The 23292-nt window shown below is 40.4% G+C and overlaps 1 protein-coding gene across 2 annotated transcripts in view; it reads right to left on the reverse strand.

Annotated features, from left to right (window-relative positions):
* arap2 (ArfGAP with RhoGAP domain, ankyrin repeat and PH domain 2) overlaps positions 1-23292 on the reverse strand; it is a 221349-nt gene that overhangs the window by 69397 nt on the left and 128660 nt on the right. For both annotated transcript variants that reach the window (XM_051944258.1, XM_022200496.2), the window contains exons 14-15: positions 22238-22412; positions 4276-4401 (exon numbers count right to left, since the gene is read on the reverse strand). In XM_051944258.1, the coding sequence (XP_051800218.1) occupies positions 4276-4401; positions 22238-22412 (301 nt within the window). The remainder of the gene's footprint in view (positions 1-4275; positions 4402-22237; positions 22413-23292) is intronic.

Genomic DNA, 23292 nt, shown 5'->3' on the forward strand with positions numbered 1-23292 from the left:
TCTCCGAATTTAGCTCCCATCAGTGGAAGCACATAAGCCTATTGGAGTTGTTTCCAGACGGAGAGAAAAAAAAAAGAGGCGAAGTTTAAGACACTGTGGCAGAGTGCTTTTATTAAGCCCTGAGCACAACCTATGAATTATTAAGAACTCGTGCGCATCTATAGACCATCAAACCATTAGCCTGGGAGCGAAAGGCATCCTGGAGTACATTCAAAAATACCTCATCCCTCCGTGCTCACAAAGTCCTGACAGTGCTTCCTTTTGATTGAAGAAGTTGAGTTTTAAACCCAGTCCCTCTGAATTTTTCAACAGCCGCAGCCGCAGTTAAAGCGCCATTAATGCACAAAAGCCAAACTGGCGCGGCCCTCCATAATACATGACATAACAAGGTATTTATCGGACAAAATATTACGGGCACTTATCCGAGCGGAGACAACTTTAGAACGGTGCCGGTGTCTGTAAGCGGTACAAAATGCACAACAGCGGCTGAAGTGGCCTTCGACAAAAACAATACCTGTAGCATGACTGTATTTGAAATGTTCACTCAATGTGGAACAACAAAAGACGCAGTGCCACACCAACAGGCTTTTATCAGACAGGGGAATAGCAATTTTACCTAGACTGCAATTCCCTCAGTTGTAACCTAATGCAAAGAAATGTAAGGAGTGTTGAACTAAGGCTGTTCAAATAAATATTTCATTTTAAGGCAGGTGAAATTACCGTGGAACATAAAGGGAGTTGCTAGCAGTGAACCCACTGAGAGTTGTCAGCTAAATCCACAGTTAAGCTCAGAGCATTTAGGGTATTTCAGCTCATTTTATGGTTGTACAGCTGGTAACTTTACTACCTTCATTGCCAGACACAGAAGTGGCAAAGTTAAGAGAAAATTAGTGACTGGCTGATAAAAACAGACGTGTATTCAAAGTTACTTTTTTCGCCTTTTGTTGCCTTTATTACATTGGTTCGTTGAGAGACGGAAAAGAAAGTAGAGAGAAAAATGGAGGGAGAACATGTAGCAAACTTCTGTGAGATGGAATCGAAGCCAGGCCGCTGCATCAAGAACTTTAGCCCTTCTGGACAGGTTGACCATTAAATCATTTGAGCTACCTGAGCGCCCCTAAAATAAAGGTGTATTTACTGAATGAAAAGGCAGTAGACCCCAAAACAGGGCTAAAAGAAGCCTCAAACTGAACATGCATTCAGCAGGCTGGCAGTAACACAGCTATTCATTAAAGCTAATGTTCAATTCCTGCCAGGTGGGAAAATAGCCGCGGTCGAGTGGTATTAGTTTAACAACTGAGAGCACCTTTGTGACACAAGTCATGAGGCGCTTTTCCACTAGCACCTGCTCGGCTCAACTGTCCTCGACTCGACTTGGTTAAGGTCTGGGTGGAGTCGTCATAGCACGGCGGCCCGGAAGTCCCTCAGTGGCATTTGTGTGCGACACAAACACCACACAACAATGGAGGACATTGAGGCGATGGTATACCTGCTGCTCGGTCTATGGCTTTTGTCAGTTTGCCAAGTTCCCAGCAGATCAATGCTTTTTCCAAAATGGCGGGTTTGGTTTTCGTGACCGAGTCGCTCTCGTTGTCGTTGCTTCTTGTCCAATCAGTGGCCTGCACTCTGTAGACATCACGTTATCGGCTCGACTCAGCTCGCTTGGAACCCCGGCAAAGTAAGTACTAAAATAGTACCTGGTACTGGGTACTAGTCTTAATGGAAAACCTCACACACCGAGTGGAGTCGAGCCGAGACGAGTCGAATAGGTGCTAGTGGAAAAGCACCACTGGTTAATTTGTAGCCCATTTCTAAGTAGTACTGGAGTGACTGTTCCTACTGTAGCAATTTATATACAGTTATAAACATCCATTTGTAAAGACTACGTATATCATGGCAGTGTGAAATTTCCAATGACTTTTACAATTCATAATTTTCTATTATGGAATGATTATAACATGCACGTTTATCACAAAATAATCCTGCATTTTGGTTCTTTTATTGATTTATTGGTGCTCTGGAAATATGACAAAATCTGTTCGCTCAAAATTACACATATGGCACCTTGAATTATCAGTTTTGATGATGAAAAAAGTTGCGTTGATCAAATGTTTTTAGTGCAATGACCTCTTACCTTCTTGTGAGTGATTAAAATGGACTACAGCAGCTGACTCCTCTGACCCGGCGTAACTAGGGCCCATTTGATGCACTAATTAGACTCAGCTACAAGCACTACGATGGGAAAGTCTGAGAAGCTGAGCACAGCTCTGATCTGAAATCACTGACTTGAACAAGTCAGGAAAGTCACTTGGAGCCATTTCAAAGTTGCTTCAGATTGTTTGTAATTATAAAGTGCAGGGTAAAGTTGTGCCACTGCTGCAATCATTAAGAAAATACAAACTATCAGCTGCTGCTGAGAGACAGTGGGTCCACATGGTCAAGAGTCAACCAAGAATCACCAAAAAGCAGATCTGCAATATAACAGAATTTGATATTTATGTTTATTTTGAAAGATTGTCATATTCTCAGATGACCTATAATAAATCAATGAAAAAAACAAAACAAAATGCATGATTGTTATGTGGCAAAGCTGCATGTGTTTCAATTGTTCCATTTGAGAAAATTTTAGTCGCCACGATGGACATGGTATTTACAAGTGTATGTAAACTTTTGGCACCAATTAAACAGACTCATCGTATAAACTACAGTCATCATGTTGCTTTTACTTACAAAAAGAGCAAGTTAAGACTTCTATCTAAAGGTGAATGCTGAGATTGTCTCAGTATCTTGCTACCAGTCAATTAAATATTGATTACTGTTGCAGACTTTAAGCCTAATTAAGACATTGTAGCAAATAAACATGTTGTAACCTGATTTTCGAAACATGGATGGCCTGTAGCATTAGCAGTGATGAATGAGGCATACAGGCATAAATTAAAGTGCAAAAGCAACTTTGAGATGGGATGCTTTCTTGAGCAGACATTATGAATCAATCGACGCAGATTAAATATCAATACAAAAACCATGTATTTCTATTGGCTTACTTGCTTGACATGTGCTTTACTGATGACGATCTTCTAGTTCTTAAAAGAAAAGAACATGAACTTTTAACTGTATGATACAAACTTGTATTTCCTAACTTGGAGAGGAAAAAAAAAGGCAGTCTTGCATTTCCAGCTTGCATTTGCTGCAATTAAATAGCCACAATATCAGTTTAAACTTTCATCGATTTTTTTTTTTTTTAGTTGAGCAGCATTTTAGACAAACTCACCATCACTTATTTGTCATAGCAGGGTCACCTTGATCCCAATTCTTTGGGTGAGTGCAATATCATCCTAACCAATATAAAACTATATCCAAAAACTACTAAATTAAAAGCCAAGTTGCAATACATTAGAATTATCCGTTAAATTAAATGAAAATGAATTTCAACTGTGTAGATAATGAGATTTTCAAGAGATACTCGGATAAATCCCCCCCCCCATCTCCTCTAAGGGCCAATTTCGCAGACCTCGGCCCTGTTCATTAGCCAGCACGACGACGAATGAGAGCAGAGTGCGAGCGGGGTGATGGAAATAGAAATGGATGCCTTGCTCAACATGAAGGAGATTTAGCTTGTTCAAGTGGCAGGTAGCATTTCTCCTCCATCCCCCCCATTCCCCCACCTTCCCAGTAACCCGCTTCCCCAGAGGCAGTACCCAAAGCCGGCTCCTTCTCCTAATTACCCATGGGCCCCAGAAATGCTCCAGCTGTTTGGAGAAGTGGGACCATTGCAGATCAGGAGGTGCAGCAGCAGCAGTTGAGGAGTTTGGGAAAATGAAATGGAGTCTGATTAAAAGTTTTAAAGTGCCTTGGAAGACAAAGGAAGAAGAATTCTAAAGTTTTGGAGGAGGTATCTCGGGTACATTTAGAAAGAAGTTGTTCCAAAAATCCTACATTTAATCTATTTTTTTTTGCAAGTGACCCAAATTTGCCCCGTGCTTCCGCAGAGCATTCACCGCTGGGTCATCTAACATGCTTCCGTCTGACAAGAATTCCCAGAGGACCAATGCTGAACGCATTTGAAAGACAGATTTATTGATCGTTTTGACTGGACTGTTTGCTGTACGGATTAAACGATTGGCAGTTTGACAAGTGACGGGACTGACACTGATTGATCGATGAGCGCTTAACTGGAGTAGACCTCTGACAAACACGCGGTTTAAATTGCTTACAAATGGATTGATGGATTGATTGGGCTCACTGGGAGGTTTGCAAAACGACATGTACGCTCACCGTCTCGTCCGCGGCGATCCAGCGTCATCTTGCCAGGGCCAGAGGAGATGTAGAGGAAGCCATCCATGAAGGGGGAAGAGTCGGACGGGGAGGCATTCTCCGACCACTGCTCTAGTCTGGGGAAATCTACGGGAGAAGAGCAGGGACACAAAAGATGAACAAGGAAACCGTTTTCCCCAAAGACTGTAATAGTAGCAGTGCACCATTCTGATCCTTTATTTCCATTTTTGTGTTGTCAAGTCCCCTTTACCTACTGTAGATCTTAAATTCTTCATTTTTAACCTTAACCCTCAGTGAATCCTTGCGTGGCTTTGTGGAAAATCATCTCGATGCTTTTTGCAGAGTCACAAAGACATCATAGAATATCTGATTTAATACACTACCATTCAAAAGTTTGGGGTCACTTAGAAATATCCTTAATTTTGAAAGAAAAGCAGCATTTTTCAATGAAGATAACATTAAATAAATCAGAAATATGGTCTTGACATTGTTCTAATGCTACATTGTGTTAGCTAATGGCATTGAAAGGCTAATTGATGGTTAGAAAACACTTGTGCAATTCTGTTAGCACATGAATAAAGGTTTCAGTTTTCATGGAACACATGAAATTATCTGGATGACCCCAAACCTTTTAACGGTAGTGTATCCGTTTTGGATCAGCCACAACATTCAAACCAAGGACAGGTGAAGTGAGTAACAATTTCATTCAATGCAACATTGTGCTGGGAAATGGAGTCCTTCCACTCAAGTAGATGTTACATGGATGCATTACACCCATTTTTGAACCTAATGTGTTCATTGCGCAGGAGTGTATTACACCTTTACAAAGACAAGCCATGTGACTTCAATAATATGTCCTATTTTATGAGCTTAAAACACGAGACAGCAGAATTGCACGACATGATAACGCATTAAACTCATAAAATAAAGATTCGAATGCACAGAGATTATTCATCAACCATGGTCGTAAATTTGTAAATGCATTTGTCTGTCTTCCTGCTACAACAGCATACATCTAGATATTATCGATCAAGCCGTCAAGCTTCCATCAAATGTTAATCATAGCCGATATCACATAATGCTACAACAGAAAGAAAAAAAAATCTATCCGGGTTTGGAAGGTGGAAATGTTTTAAGATTAAGATAGCACTAATTCCAGATCGTCATTCACACAAAACACCTGACCAAAAAGGCCGCCCTTTAGCCTGAAAGCGTGGATTTCTGGGCCAGTGGTGGTATGACGAAACCCTAAGCAAAACAATGAATCTCTACCAGCCTCGTGATTGCAGTTCTTGAACCTCTGCACTAACCTCTATGTGATGTTCCTGTGGGCATCAATAAAGCAGCACAGTATCATCTCTTTTTATTCCACAAGCAGCATAAAACATGATTATAGAAGCCGATGTTTATTTAGCTGAGACTATGTCACATGGTCACTCTTTCGCAAAGTCAAAGACAAGGTGTTCCGAGAGCATTTCAAGGCACAGACCTCCACGTCCTGTATCTGTTAAAAATGAGTTTTACACTCTGTCCTCGCTTCATCTTTGTCCATTTAAATTAGAACTTCTCATTTTTTCCCTCTCTTTTCTTCTAAACCCCTCCACTCATCCTTTCTTGCCAGCTTTAAGAGCTCCCCACATTCAGCCTTATCATTCTCAAATTCAATTAGCTTCAATTCTGGGGTTCAATTTTCTGCCAGAGCCTTGGCAATATCTCCGAGATTTTATCTCCGCTACCTCCAGCTCTCTCATCAAGCAAGGTAAAATAACTTTAATTGAAACCACTTTTAATTGAAGTGACATTTCCACCCTTTACTGACACCGCTGACGCCTCGTCACAGAAAAACAATCAGTTCATTTAAGAAGACAGCTTATTCTGTACATGTCTAGAGTTCTGTGTGTGGACTCATTATGTCAAACTCATTAATTGTGTCCACATGCACATTAATAATCTTTCATTTACAGAAAAGTATTAATTTATGAATCTATTATTCGAGAAAAAAATGGGTGTCAAACATCACTAAGAAGCACCTAATGGGAATGTGTTCAAGGCTCATCTTGCAACATGATATTGACATGAAAATATGGAAATACATACAGTATCATGAGATAATGTGAATGCATCAGCTGTAAGAGATTTTGGCATCAGGTTTACTGCATGGTATTTAATCTTAGACTGTATTCATTGTTTTGGGCCTCTGTGGCCAAATGCATGTTGCTAATCAGTGACAGAGAGAATTTTATGCTCATTTGCAGCATAAATTCCGATTACCAAATAGTTTTTAAAATCACAATTTTGCTGTTTTTTGCAGTTTTTCCAGCAAAATATATGCTAAATTGCCAGCCAGCGTTCAGTCCATGCTTACTTAAAAAGCATTTCTGGAGCTGAGAACAGATTATAAGAATCACACTCTTAAATCTAATTTTACACGCATGTCATTTCTCGAATGTAAAGCCAATCATTTTTAACCCTTTAAGCTTCAGTCAATTCCAGCCGTTTTCAGTACAAAAAAAATCGCTAATATTCTATTTTTAAATTAAAAAAATGACGAAAAATACAGGGAATATTGGACGCGCATCGCTAGGTGCATTTCCTTGAAAACGACCGATTCGGGGATTTTATACCGACTTCAGGACATGTTTTGGACAAAATAGTTTACTGGCTTGTGTTGTCTGGATGTAAAAGGTTGGATTATGGCCGTTTTTTGTGGAATCTTTTTTTCTGTGTGTAATAATGAACCCGGAAATGTGAGTTGCGCTGTGTGCGTTGAAGCCGTGTATAGAGAACGGATGGATGAATATTTGTTTTTGTCGGACAAATGTGTTTTTCTCACCCGCTGTGGTAATCGCATCTGAAAGTGGTTTATACCGGCGGATTCATGAGAATCTAAGCTTTCCATCGGCGTATAGTGCTTGTATAATCGCGTTTGCAGCCGTCGGACATTCTTGAAATTCCTATGCAAATTAGTAGGTGTACCGCCGGCGGTACACCTACGACGCACTGAAGCGTATAGGGTTAACCTGGAAATACGTTAAAATCTGTCAAAATTACACGCAAAAAGTCCTGTCACACTTGATATAATCAAAATTAGCAGTGGATTTGTACAATTTGAAATACTAGATTTACGACGGTACTTTTTTTTTTGAATAAAATTATAAAATGAACCCAACAAACAATGGAACCTTTCTGCCATATTAGGTCTGAATATTTGTTTATAAATATCATTTTTCAACCATTTATACAGTGTTTTCATGTGAATAAATATCCAAGTTACACACTTAAAAAGTCCCAAAAATACACAATCATGTAAAATTAAGGAAAGAAAATGTATTTTTATATTTTTTCCCATTAATTTACAGTATTTTTCTAGTGCCAATGCAACCAGAATTTTTGTTTGTTTTTACAGTGTGTTGGATCTCGTGACACTTCGTTTTACGAGTCACGACAGTTCAAAATTACTGCAAAGATTTGAAGTTTAAAGTTATAAATGTGCCTGGTAATTTATTATAGTATATAATATTGTAGGATCTTAACATTTGAGTTAGTCTGAATAATTTGCATTATATATAATACTGTAGGTTCTCCTTAATATTTAAACTTGGTTGTTGCTAGAGGTACGGACCCGTACCCGTAGCTTGTGGCCTACGGATACGGCACTTTCCATTTGCCAATCAGATACGCGAGATCTAGTCACATGACTCCCGGTAGACGCTAGAGGTACGGACCCGTAGCATCGGTACTACAGGTACGGACCCTAAACCTGACCCTAACACTAACCCTAACCTTTGCTTACCTTTCAACAGTTTGCAGTGGTTAGCAGCTTCTTGACTCGCGAGACTCGCATACGGGTCTGTATCTATCGGCAAATGGAAAGTGCCGTATCCGTAGGCCACAGGCTACGGGTACGGGTCCGTATCTGTAGACACTACCTTTAAACTTGGTGTATTTGTCATGGTAGTCTTATCTCTCTATTGTAAAACACTGTGACACGTACTCCGCCAAGGAATGCGGTGGAGTCATGACGGTCGGCGTTGGTTTGTCTGTCTGCCTGTCTGTTCGCACCATTACTCAAAAACGGACAAACAGATTTGGATAAAATTTTCAGGGAAGACCAGAAATGACAAGTACCAAGTGATGAGATTTTCAGTGATGCGGGTTTAGATCCATGGATTTGTTAAAGATTTCTGTACCACTGTGAGATAGGCTCACATGAATGTGACTCTGCTACAAATCGACCACTGAGGATCATGAATTTTTGAAAGATTTCATCCGTCAGAAATCATACAATGACTGAGCAGCCTTGGCGGAGTACTGCGCTCTCTGAGTGCTTTTCTGATTTTAAATGTGTCATATGGATATTTTTGACTTAACTGTGATCAGCAGAGAGAAATTCTTTAGCTGCAAAACTAAGTGGGAACATTAATTGTAAGGTAGCTTTGTTAATATTTACAAGCTGTTAAAAAATCCTCCTGACTGATGTTTTTAGTAATACATCATGCTGTCTGCATGTCTCTGTGTGTAATGGGTGTTTTGCTATCTTGCTGTGATGCTTTGGTGACACTACTCTGCAAAAGGCACTTGAGAAGTTTTATTTTCTCTTGAAAACAACAATTATTCTCAGTAGAGGTTTTGAAAGCAACCTAATTTGATTGTTTTTGTGTGTGTGCCTTGAACCTCCACCATGGCCATTTTGAATGGAGGACTGTAAGGTATAAAGACGAATGACAAAAACTCCTCACGAATGCACCATCATCCTTGCTCTATATTCAGTCTAGTTAGTCAAACACAGCAACAAAATAAACACCAGCATTCGTTCTGGGACGATACACACATTTTTATGCGTGCTATGGCCATTTTTTAGTAAGTGCAATATGTGTTTGATGTGATGCCAAGGGATGCTGAGCCAAGTTAGTTAGAAACATCTGTAATCTAGCTGTGAATCTAACATACAGGATGTATCTGCCAATAGCCACATCATCAGCACACTGAATCCGACATGGATCTTCACAATTTTTCACCATTACAGAGAGAAGTGCAAGTCTAACACACGTGCACACAGATACACATTTTTCCAACCACTCAGGTTGACAGAATGTAAATAAGCCAGTGGCTCGATGCTGTATCAGTTGTAACAAGGCTCTCTCTGTGAGCCTCCTAAACAATCCCTCTGGGCCCCTAAAGCTGCACTGTGTTAAGATGGGACTGTGATGTCTGTGGGGGCGGCAGTTGAGAAGTCTGGCCTGTGCTGATTGGCTCAGTCCCCAGTGAAGGGAGGTGACATGACAGAGTGCTCAATTAGCCATCTGGTCGCCCACGGCAACGGTCACAAAGTGGTCCCCGACAAGCGGCGGACAGTGGGGTAATCTGAGGAGCTTGCTCGCACACATGCACGTACACAGAAATTAAGACATGTGTAGTAAATGATAACAGAAACAGAAAACCTATGCAAGGAAAGCATAGATAACATATACAAGTGAGGCAAAGATAAATAAGGGCCACTATAGGATAGTTTCTGCCAGTCTTTACTAAACACTGGCTGTATTAGCTGTTGTGGATGCATCAAATAAGCAAATTTTATTTCAACAACATTCTCACACCAACCAAATTTAGACATAATTGGATTCAACATCAGGAAAGGATGTCGAATGTGTTCATAAATCAAGTCAGCCATACCAACAACACCATCTAAGACCTTATTGTTGCTTATGGTTAACAAGGGGTCAGAGATACATCTAATATTTTCCTTACTTCCTCACTATTCATCAGTTGATAGAGCCTTTTAACCTTGTTTAAGACCTTAGCGAAGTACTGCTGTAGTCTTTTATGATCATGCGTCTCACATTCTGGACTTCCGCCTCCCCTCAGGTTCACGTATCGACAATCAAGGAGGATGGAAACTGAGCAATGGGTTGCTAAACAGCACTATGTATCCACAAACACTGCTTTCTCTTTAGAGACGTCTAAATCGTTAAAAGCTTCTTTTTAGTGGGTGTATATATTTTTTCAGTGCACATTTGCCCAAAACCAGAAGAGTAAGACGGCAACAACTCATGGATGCTATCCTAGATAAAGATGGGCAACAGGCCCGTCCACCGAATCCTGTTCTAGCAGCTAAACGCCTACAATTGCAAATTAAAATTGACCTGTTTTTGACAAGCAAAGCAGAACACCTACTACAACGGACAAGAGCAACTTCTTATGAGGATGGGGACAGAGCTAGTTGTCTCATAGCCTCGCAGCTAAGGCTTCAATATGCCTCCCACTTCATGTCACAAATATATGGCTCTTCTCAAAACCTGACCATAGAAGCTGTAAAAATAAATTCTGAGTCGTCTTCACTTTACTCTCCTGTTTCTTCAGTCCTGGAGTGTTGTAAATAAATTAGATGTAGCACTAATTTAGATGTTGTATACTGGCTTTATTTTGGGTCATGAAATCTGTAAATGTCTCTCTCTACCTCTTCAGCCACTGAAATGGTTATTCAATTGAATGCAGTGAAGGTGTTTGACTGAGTTGACAGCAATGATTATTTGCAAGGGGAGATAAAACATCTGTCTGCAGCTCTGCAATATACTACATTGTTCATAAGTATCACTGTATGCTGATGATCTATTATTATATGTCCAAGACACGGTAATCTGTGCTGGCAGAGAAGTTAATCTGTTCAAGACCTTTCGAGTGTTTTCTGTTTTTTTTTTCCCGAAAAAAATCCCTGCAGGTGCGCCACCCTTTCGACTATTTGTTCACGGCTTTAAACATGTCAACACCTATCAACATTTCAGATTTGCTTAGCTCACTTCATAAGAATAATTTCACAAAATTGACTGAGAAGATTGAACTGGGCTTGCAAAGAGGGGGGGGATGTTGATTCGTTGGCTTGTGGTTCGTATTGAGAACCTACAAGAAAAGTCCAGCTGATTTCTACTGAAGCTCCTTGGATTACCAAGACCTGGATGACTGAGAATCTACACAGACATACACTACCTCGGAGGTTATCGTTTCTTTGGGCATTTCTGCACATACACTACAATTCAAAAGTTTGGGGTCACTTAGAAATGACCTTATTTTTTGAAAGAAAAGCATTTTTTTTATGCTTTTCTTACAAAAATAACATTCAATAAATAAGAAATCCAGTGTAGACATTGTTAATGTGGTAAATGACTATTCTAGCTGGAAATGGCAGATTTTTAATGAAACATCTACATAGAGGTACAGAGGAACATTTTCCAGCAACCATCACTCCTGTGTTCTAATGCTACATTGTGTTAGCAACCTCCAAAAGCTTAAAAATTATGCCATTTCCTTCACCCTCCAACTTCATCCTTGTTTCCTGCATCAGTTTCTGCTCCCCTCTCGATTCGTCCTTCCAATACAATCCTGTTTTTCTTTCCTGGCTACCAACTTGGAAACAGTTAAGACAGCATTTTTGATTCAAAAAATTCTTTTCACTCCGATCTGCACCTGTCTCGGAGTTTTACCCTCTACTCTTAACCCAGCTTTTTTAAGTGAAAGAAGAAGAAGGGCCTTGTCTCTTTTTGCGACCGACACACTTTGATAAGATGTTTGAAAGTTGCAATAACCTTGTCGTTACTTTGGGTTTACAAATTCAAGGGCTATTCAGGTACTTTCAATTACACAACTTTGCAAGAATTCAACTCACATCTTTTACTAAACTATTTGAGAAAATTCTGTTGGACAACATAATGTCTCTCCTGGAGACACGAAACAAAATTTGACCATTGTATATTATCATTGCTTATTTAAGTTGACAGGGACAGTGTACATTCATATCAGAGAATAGGTTGCGCAATTTTCTGGCTGAATGATACATGGAAATAGGAGCTGGAGGTCAAGATGGAAGAACACAGATTCAGAGACACACTCAGGTAATAGCGATTTTTAGAATCCACTATACGAGGGGAAGACTGTTTTCTGGTAGTGGCAGGTTTACCTGACAACAAGCTGCAGTCTGTGGATCTGTGAAAATATTTCACAGAACTCGAAACGTCTTTCTTTCTTATTCATGTTCCTATAAAGAATCTCTTACTTTGGTGAACAATTAACATGACGAATGCCTCTGTGTTTCCCCATTTTTGTTGTTTTGTTTCATCTTGTTGGTTCACTAGAAATGCATTGTGCATCCCCTAAGACATATTGAAGCGTGGGCAGGTGAGAAAGTGAATCTGTGATAACGCGTGGTGTTTGTTCCCGTGTTTGTTTACGGGTTGAAAACATTTTACATGTGAGAGAACTTTCAGACTTCTTATTTGCAGTTAGTGCCTGTGCTATCTGTACACGCTTTGAAGTTTGTTCAAGACGCACATTAAAAAAGGAAAATGAAAGCTAAAGGAGGCCAGAAGAGTACATTTCCAAGTGTAAAGAAAAAAGGCACAGTCATTTGTACGATTAAAGAAATGAAACACATTTTTATATTGAGCTATGTAGCCAGAGGCCATACACATCTAAACTTTTTTTCCTATTTTTTTGTCAATAACACTTTAAATTAAAACTATCCACATAGAGACACTTCACCAGAGAAAAATCCTCAATTTTCCCAAACTCTCAGCAGTGGCTTGTGACCTCTTGAACCTCCAGCTGTTCTGTGTACAGCCGTGGCTTAGTAAATAATATAAACAATGTCAACAAGCACAGAAAAATCTGCGTTACGATGTAGCTAATAACAGGCTGGAGTGGATACAGGGCCCTTAGATTTAGTGTGTGTGTGTACGAGTGTGTGTGTGTGTTCGTCTTTTTATTATCCACACAGAAAGGCTGGATAAATTTTTAATGTGCCACAGATTCGAGGCGTCGGGGATGCTAGGGTGGCATCAATAAAACTTATTTGCCTCCAAATCCACGGTGTGTCATTTAAGAAGAAGCGGAATGATGTCAGCAGTAAGAGACATTGCTGTGTAACTTGGTTTAACAGTACAATGGCCTCCTGGGTGGAGTGAAGAGCCGCCATAAAATACGATTTACATGTTTACATTGTTCTGTTTACAGGTTAGGCTTTAGCCGGTGCTTTTATCCAGATATTCACAGTGAAACAGCTGCCAGGAGCTCAGCATCTTGCTACAAAACACCCAAGTTGTTTAGTTTAAAAAAAAAAATAATCCAGGCTTAAAGCCACTGTTTGCAATTTTTTTTACGAGCTGAGCATCTTACAAACTGTTCTTGTAGAAAGAGCTTTGTTCATATAGAAGTCCTGGGGAAAACTGTCTTTGCTTTATATCAGTGTCTGTATCTGGAATCACTCACATAGCAATGATCAAATTTTCTACATGTAAATTTGGTCAAATTGTTATAGTTAATGTGAAATGTAAAGAAAGGAATAGCATTATCACGTAACGCTGCAGCTCTCCTCCCACTTTTTTTCCCCTTTTAAATCATTTCTCCATTCATTATTTTGGTTTTCAGGCCTGCAACTTTACTCTCACGGCTCTCAACAGGCTTGTTTTTAGCCACAGCAGGGAGTTGCGTTAAGCTTAGAAATCTTCTAAACTCATCGTACGATAGCTGCCCATTATGCAAAAGCAAAGACGGCAGCAAGCGTAAGTGGTGCATTTATTAGGACAAGAGCCAAAGGTTTCCTTTAGGGAGGTGGTGAACAAAACCAGGACTAGAGAGTTCAAGCCAAGCATCAGAACGGGGAAGAAAGGAGACTGAAGTGAACGTTGCATGGTTGGTTGTGTGGTTGTGTCAGATGGGCTGGTGGTCTGAGTATTTCAGAAATTGCTGATCTACTGGGATTTTCACGCACAACCATCTCTAGGGTTTACAGAGAAAATATCCAGTGAGCGGCAGCTGTGTGGACGAAAATGCCTTGTTGATGTGAGAGGTCAGAGGAGAACGGGCAGACTGTGCGGAGATGGTAGAAAGGCAAGAGTAATTCAAATAATCACTCATTACAACCAAGGAATGCAGAACACCATCTCTGAACGCACAACACGCCCAACCTTGAAGAAGATGGGCTGCAGCAGCACAAAGAGCACACCGGGTGCCACTCCTGTCAGCTAAGAACAGGAAACTGAAGCTAGAATTCAAACAGCATCACCAAAATTGGACAACAGATAAGTAGAAAAAACATTGCCTGGTTTGACGAGTCTCCATTTCAGCTGCACCATTCAGATGGTAGGGTCAGAATTTGGCGTAAACAACTTGAAAGCACAGATCCATCCTGGCCTGTATCAACGGGTCAGGCTACTGGTGGTGGTGTAATGGTGTGGGGGATATTTTCTTGGCACACTTTGGGCCCCTTAGTATCAACTTGGCATTGTTTAAACACCACAGCCTACCTGAGTATTGTTGCTAACCATGTCCATCCCTTTATGACCACAGTGGACCATCTTCTGATGGTTTCTTCCAGCAGGATAACGCACCATGTCACAAAGCTCAAATCATTTCAAATGTGTTTCTTGAACATGACAATGACTTCACTGTACTCCATTGACCTCCACAGTCACCAGATCTCAATCCAATAGAACCTTTTGGATGTGGAGGAACGGAAGATTGGCATCATGGATGTACAGCTGACAAATCTGCAGCAGCTGTGTGATACTATCATGACAATATGGACCAAAATCTCTGAGGAATGTTTCCAACACCTTGTTGTAAGTACGCCAGGAAGAACTGAGGCAGTTCTGACGATAAAAGGGCATCCAACCTTTAACTAGCAAGGTGTACCTAATAAAGTGGCCATTCATTTCTGTCTATCAGGTAAATTCACCTAATAACAGATAAACAACAGCATTTTCAAAAAGCAGTGCTGGGAACCACTGGCCACATTTTGTTTTGTCTAAAGATCCTCCTCTGTGACAGTGAATGGGAGAATGAAAAACTAGATGTGCACTTTGTTTGATCTGACACATCTAAACTAGTGTGGGCCAGTGAACTGGCAACGAGGCCAAGTGACAGGTTGAGCTCAGCTGCTAATGTCCAACACCTGCAACATTTGTGAACCAATTACCAACTTGTCTTTTCAGGCCAACAGGGACCAGCAGCAAGAGCTCAGACAAAGAGACAAGTCCAAGGACTGAAATTTCGCTTCTGTGTTAAACTGGTCTTGTAAGTCACTCTGTTCAACCACAGACCTGGATGTTACAGCTGTACCCAACCAATAATGCTAAACACATTTTTCACAGTTTTGTCATATAATAAAGGGGCTAACATTATATTTTTGAACACACATAATTATATATACTTTAACACAACTTATTGGCATCTCATATTCACAATTCTCAATTCATTTGCAGACCAGAATATACATTTGCAGATTCCTTTACACATTAATAAATCAAAGGTACATAAAGATTTTTACACTCGTGCAAATCTGCATACAGACAAAGATTTGCAAATACTACTGCTATGAAAGCATCCCCATGTAATGTTTTGACAAGAAGTGACTTCTAATTTAATTAAAACTGTTGTGGAAGCATTGATTACTCTGGGAATTTCAAATGCACAATTGTAAAGTTGCAGATTTGCTTCCTTAAAATCGATGGTACCAAGTCTGCTGCAGTAAATTAGCTTCCATAAACTAGTATCAACAAAACACATGTTTTTGACACTTATCTGTACTTGTATGGTCTATGTGGCCTCCTGAATTAAGCATGTGGGAATACAGCAGACATAAAAAAAAATAAAAGTAGCTAAAAATACACAAGGCACTGCAGTGGAAGCCTTTGACTATAAGGGATAGAGCCATCATTGAAGCTGCCCTCGGGGGTTCCTAAAATGCGAAAAGACACTGCCTCAGAGAGCTGCCACTGGCTTTTTTTATACAATCTGGGATGGTAGTATGCAAATGAACATGCTCCTGCAGTATCCCAGGGTGGTTTGGGGCGAGCAGGTGTGGGTGGAAGAACGAGGTCTACTGAGGCCCACGTGTATGAACTCGCATATATGCAGAGAGAAAGCGCTAATGAAGTGGCCATGCTCGGGTATCAGTGGATGTCCTAACACCGGAGCTACAAATGAGCCACAGCGGAGGGAAGCGGACTGTGGAGAGGTTCTGGGAGAAGCATTGTTTTCATTCACTATGTCCAGGGGAAATGGAGGGTTTTCCTATTTTTATTTTTACAAACTGTGATTTGCACTGCAAAGAGAGACCTTTTTTTCCCCCACCACAGTAAGAGTTAGCTAATTTAGATTTCACTTCTTAGGACTAAGGATTCTTTAGGGGAGTGGCTCTCAAACTTTTTCTGTCAGGCCCCCCTTCAGAGGACAAAAACTTTCTGCACATGCACAGATATTTGGCCAAGAAAACAATTTTGCGGTGGTTGTGTCATCAAACATTGCTGACACCATCTCAAGAACAGCTATTGTAGGTGGTTTCCTGCACTTGGCGATTCTGTATGCAACCTAATAATAATAAAAATAATAAAATAATGAAACACACATGGTCCCAGATAGTGTCCTTGGCAAGGTTTACCATTTTTTTAGCAATCAGTTTCTGAAAAGTTTTTGTGGATCCACTGATACAACTGAGAATAAGATTCAGCAGCTCAACTGCATCACAAACCAGAGCTGTCAATAACTCAAGGATTCTAAAACATTAAAGATTCATAACAATCTCACAAACATGAACATATATATATATATATCAAGTGTTTTATATTAAAATGTGAATTTGCAGGGCTGTGTTATATCTGATTCTATTTCATTGTTGTTCTGTAAAGAGCCAAAGTGGTGATGTCATCAAGTACGCTGGTGTTCCAATTGCACATTAACGATGCGTTCTCCAGTCCTCAGGAGTCCGTACTACCGAGTCCTGATATTGATGAAGAAAATAACAGACTTTTTGCGACAGATACTTTCTAGGATCATGTGTCACCCCTTTATTCCATTTCCCAAGGCTATCCATAATTTTTTACAAATCTTTTGTTATTTATTACCGTCTGTCAGATCTCCATCCTACCTTTTGTTGTCACACCTTTGCTATTTGCAACTGTTTGCTAGACTCCGCATCTTTTACCTTTGGTTGTCTGCCAGACTTTTTGATTCAGCTCCCTTTTGTTCTTTATTGTCTCACCCCCTGTCATTAATTAGCAACTGTACACAAATTAACCAATATTCACCCTTTTATTTACATACAGCCCCCTATCTACCCTCTGACCATCCCTACAAATTGCATACTCTGCAAATGTTCTGGGTCGAATTACCTTCATATGCTCATGCTCTGTGTTGGTAAGCCCACCGTATGCCGGAATACCAATAAACACCCCACTATAGCAAACTTTGAAGGACTATGAGCGATCTTTCTTGAACAGTCCATACTTGCCAAGTACACAAGTATGGACTTGTGTACGCAAGTATGGACTTGTGTACGCAAGTATGGACTTGTGTACGCAAGTATGGACTCGTGTACGCAAGTATGGACTCGTGTACGCAAGTATGGACTCGTGTACGCAAGTATGGACTCGTGTACGCAAGTATGGACTCGTGTACGCAAGTATGGACTCGTGTACGCAAGTATGGACTCGTGTACGCAAGTATGGACTCGTGTACGCAAGTATGGACTCGTGTACGCAAGTATGGACTCGTGTACGCAAGTATGGACTCGTGTACGCAAGTATGGACTTGTGCACTTGGTATTGAGAAATGGCCAACGCAGTTTGAGTATTGTTGTGCATTGCGAAAAACAGGGCAAAAACAGCAGTTCAGCAAATTAGTTCTTCTGCATGCCCCACACTTTGAGAAACACTGCTTTAGGGTATCTAATTGTTTATCAGTGGCTCATTCAATTCTCCCACTAAGGGGCAGTGAATTTGGAAAAGGATCTTGTCTGTCATCATTTTATTCAACATAATGCCTGGTTTAAATCACTATAAGGTGTTGGAGTGAGGGACCTGAAGTGTACCCTTGATGTGGAGGCATGTTCCACAAGATAAATGAAAGGGGAGAAAGTACACATACAGCCCAACATAGTAGCTTGCGCCTACAAATAACTTCCATCTGTCCTTATGTTTCCTTGCATGTTTGCAATCATTATCCTGTTGAAAAATTCAACTGTAACCCAAGGCTGAGGTCTTTAAAAGTCTCAAACAACTCTGAACTCAGTAGTTTTGTCCTCAATACTGGCTGCTATGTGTCTCCTTTTATTCTTCCCTCTATCTTCGCTCTGTCAACACCACGCTATACAGTAGGGATGGTGTCATGCGGGTATTGAATTGTTCCCGGATTCTGCCAGACATAACACTGCAACTGAAAAAAGTTCAATTTTTGTTTAATCAAAAATTTCACAAGTCTGTCTGAAAACTCGGGGGGCCGCGTGCACAAAAACACTGCAGACACCACTTTCCACAGCTTTGTGTGCTGTGACAATGTGCCCAACAGTAGAGAAATGTCACAAGACAGGAATCTGGACAGTACTTTGTGGGAAGCCTTAATCTTTTCAGCACATTAGCTCTTCTTTTTACAATATGGAATGACTAACAGACACAGCAATATAGTCTGCTTTTATCCTCTTATTTTTAATTCTTGAGGACATATGTGCATATTGTCATCTATATAGTAGAGCTGAATCATACCCATCAAATGTACATATAGATATCACTAAAATAATAAACCGTTTACACACAATAGCTACAACTATATGGTTCTGGCTGAATTGGACATCTTAAACATTTGGTTGAAGTTGTTCATGAAAAAAAAAAAACCAAGAAGAAAGCCAATATTAACTGCTTGGCTGTGGCAGGGTGTGAACTTCCAATGCGCAACACAACCACTATAGCTCCCATGCCCTTACTTCCTGTCATACTAAAATACAGTAAGGCACAATGTTTCCTGTATTTGTACTCGATGCTTTTACTGAACATAAATTGTGGAGATGTAGAACTATCAAACATGAATATAATTTCAGGAGGAACTGGGCTGGTATTTCAGGATATTGAAAAAGACTTTCTGTATTTCCAGTTTCACATATGTGGTCTTTAATAGACTTGAGTGGTGTCTTAAAAATGAGCACGTCTACAGTGAAACATTGCGATCATCTGCCGCATCTGAGTGTGGATGGTCACCTTGTGGGCTAATCCAATCCTTTCTTTTAGTTTAATAAAGCTTAATTCAGGAAAGTTGTAAATAGCAGGATAAGAAACGTGAATGATTTATTGGTCATCCATTGTTACTCCACCAAGGAACGCAGTGGAGTTATGTCACGATCAGCGTTGGTTTGTCTGCTTGTTTGTCCGTTAGCAACATTGTAGAACTCTGCAGCATAAAAATGCTAAAAAGTACCTGGCACCTGGTTGGTTTAGCAAGTTGCCTAAGGCCCACGCTCATGCTAAACCAGGATTTAAAAATGGTAACACATGCCAGGAGCTGAGTATTTGTCAGCAGAGAGTAGCCAAAGATGCTAAAGATGTTAATGGCTTCAGGAGCAGCAGGACTCTAATTATATACTTCCAAGAGCATTTTAAATATAAATATATTCTAGAGATGAGATGTTCTAGACCGATAATTTGTTGGCATCTGTTCCAACTGAGCAGCTGCTCTTAGCAGCTAAATCCAATTATAAATATTTTCCTGTTTTTCAAGTCTACTCTAAGCAAGTTGTGTTTATTAGTCCCTTAAGGGACTAATAAAGCACTCCATCCATGCATCCATCATCCATCTATGCATCCATCCATCACAAAATTCTCTTTTAATCAAATACACAAAGCACAAATATATAAAGTTCTGTTTTTCCATTTGTATCATTTTACATTTTGATATTAGGATTTTCATTATTACTGCAAATGTATATCACTTTGTGGTTTCACTGATTACTGTTAATTGGAAACCACTCTAAAAAAACAACAAAAACCTCCCAAAAATAACATATTGTAAACACCTAATTATTGAAAAGGGAATTATAATGTTTGTGTGTGTCAGGCAATGCATGATTGATTGTGCCAGTCCTACACTTTTTACAAAAACAAGATAGCACCCTTAAGGTGGCATCTTGCCGAGGTTTAACATCACTTTTAGGAGTAGCTTCCTTGTGGCCACTTGGTCATTTAGTCCCAGCTTGCAAAGTGCTGCTCTGACTATTGTCCCTGAGGCAAGATCTCCATTGCAGCCAAAGAGCAGTGTCAATCTGTCACAGTAACATTTGGGTTCTCAGTAACCTCGCTGACCCAGGTCCTGCCTGTCCACAGTAGTTGGCCAGTTTAACTGGACATCCATCTACAGAAAAACTCTGGTCCACATTTGTTTGTTTGTTAATGATAAGCTCTACAACTTCCAGCTGTATAATGAACATATAGACACTGCCTGGAAGCTGCACATTTCAGATGGACAATACCACACATGGGAAAGAGTGTGTGTTTGTCTGCCTGTCAGCATGTGTGTCTTCTAACACACCTCCAAGTAATGGCCATCACCATGGTGACCAGGTGACCCATACTAGCAATTAGCGAGTCCCTAACAGGCTCGGTGCCGACGAGTGTACACAGATGCGGCGCATACATTATGTAAAATACAGTCCCGGAGAAAGTCTCCCCCCGGCCCCAGCCGACGGCCTCTCTCGCTCCTTTAATCTAATACATTCTCATCATCAGCCCTGTGTGGAAGCACACAAACAAAACACACCCATCATGAGGAAGCTACACGACACAGCACATCTGTGCCGTGCCTCCGATGCCGGGAATATGAGGTGGGTAATACAAAGGCGAGGTGGGGAAAGTCGGAGAGAGAGACAGAGATGTAGGAAAAAAAGAGAGAGCGAGGGAGAGAGAGAGAGACAGAACTTTTAACTTAAAACTCGCTGGCTTCAAATTTGTGGGTTTTTCTGCCTTCATTTCCTATTCATGGCAAAGGGGGAAAAAAACTCCCACTGTGCTTTTATGAATGTGGCAGCACAGCGGTGAGTATGAGTTTTAAACATGATTGGCTTGTTAAAGTATAAAGACAATGGGCAGAATATATGTGGCGCCGATGGTTGTAAAAGTCCAACTTGTACACCTAGTTTAAAGGTTTTTTTCACAGATTTATGAGAGCATGTCGGATTTTTTTTTTTTTAAGTTCTGGCCAGAATCTGTTATTCTGTTTCATAGCTGATTTTTGTGGCACAGCACCTCACCTGGGCTGAACACTGACCATGGAAAAGTTTTCTGTGCTCTGGCTACTGCTCTTATTCCCATTGCTATTAAATGGAAGATTATGTGCAGTAAAAAAAACATACAATCAAAGAGGGTGGGGGGTTTAATCACCCAATTAAAGACAAACATACAAGAACAGACAGCCTGGATGTTGCCTGGATAAGTAGCGTGGCATGCTGGGATCAAACAGGTAATAACTGCATTAGTTTGCGGGTTTATTTTGCGAGCAAGCTGGAAACATCAAAAAATCCATTTCAAATAAAGTTAGCAGTTAGCAAGCGTAGTTCAGCCAATGAATTCACCTGCTTACCTCAGTGGGAAAACACAGGCTTGAGGTTTCAGAAGAAAAAAGGATGTTTGAGAAATCTGCCCCTGTATGTGCTATTATGCTATAACATAAGAGCAATGTTGAGGTACTTCACTTTAAATGTGGTGCTACTTTCCCTTCCACTCCACTGCTTTTCAAGGGAAACATTGTGCTCTCTACACCCCTACAGATATTTGGCAGCTTGGTTCACATACTTTTTCCACTAGCACCATGAGATTTTTATGGTTGCTCTCAAAAAAGACATGAAAGATCAGAATTTGTTTTGTGTCATTATTTTAGGCATATTATACGCGTCAATACCCTTGATTTAGATGACGATCAAATCACATTTTATGACAAATTATTGCAGAAAACCATGAAGTTCCAAAAGGTTCACATTTTACATCCTTTATCTTGCCGCTGTATATTATTTGTGCTACATTTTGCTGTTATTTATCTACTTTTACTCAAGCAGGGCTTTTCAGCGCACATGCAATGGAGTATTTTTACCTTTCTGTATTGGTTTTAAAAGAACAAATACACACCGTAGCCAAGGAGGGCACACACATTTGCTTACCAGATAGTTTGTTCTGGTGCAGGAACTCCATCTGTAGCTTCTGTCCGGCACGCTGAGCCAAGAGGTATGGGGTGGAGAAGGTTGGATCCCCGGTGGCACACATAACATCTGCCCCACTGAACACGAGCGCCATGGTCTGCAGCACGTCAGGCATCACCACAGCTGCACACAGCGCCTGCACATATAAAACAACATAAGGGTACATCGAGAGCTTCTTTGCGCTTGGTCTTTACATTCACCATGGGTCCCTTGAGGTCTCACCAGCGTTTATAACATTCTTTAAGAACACAGGATAATATTTTATTTCTTATTTCGGCATGTTTGTGATTCCAATTCTGGAGGCTGATTTATAGCGGCTGCAAATCTTTTAAATGAAAGCCCACCTTTCACTTAACATTTCCTGCTGTGATAGCTTAATAAAAGACTGAACAAGTGGAGGAGCAGCTCATTGGATTTCAAGCTAGTTTTCAATACTTGGATTAATACCTTTAAAAATCTGTCATTCCAGACAATGAAGCGGTAAAAATCCATGAAAACGCAAGCGCGGTTTCACTTCCCGGTGCGGGAGAAGCCGTTTGGCGTTGCTGTGTGTGTCTATGTGCGAACGCCGTTGAGTTGATAGAGGACAAAGAGTCTATAAAGCGGCGTCAGAAAACCATATAAAGTTTAGAACTGAGTTCCACCCGCTGATCTCCAAAGAGAAGTTAAAATATGATCAAACTTTAATGCTCCCTGTGGGAATCATTAAAACTCAAATCCCTGTGAAAAGAGGAATATAGCAAATAAGAACAGGACAAATGGGCCATATTAAATATAATGAAGCTAACAATTTCCAAGAGCAGAAATGTGGGAATAAAGACATGAGGAACAACAGAGTGAGCAAAAGGAAAGCAGCAGACCATACAGAGCACATCACACACACACACACACACACACACACACACACACACACACACTGTATATTATGTCATGAAAATAAAAATAAAGTCACTTTATATCACCACTTGTCACTGTGATGCTTTAAATAACAGTTGCAAACCGACAGAACTACAGCA

The sequence above is a fragment of the Acanthochromis polyacanthus genome, chromosome 23 (assembly GCF_021347895.1).
Source record: "Acanthochromis polyacanthus isolate Apoly-LR-REF ecotype Palm Island chromosome 23, KAUST_Apoly_ChrSc, whole genome shotgun sequence".
NCBI lineage: Eukaryota > Metazoa > Chordata > Actinopteri > Pomacentridae > Acanthochromis > Acanthochromis polyacanthus.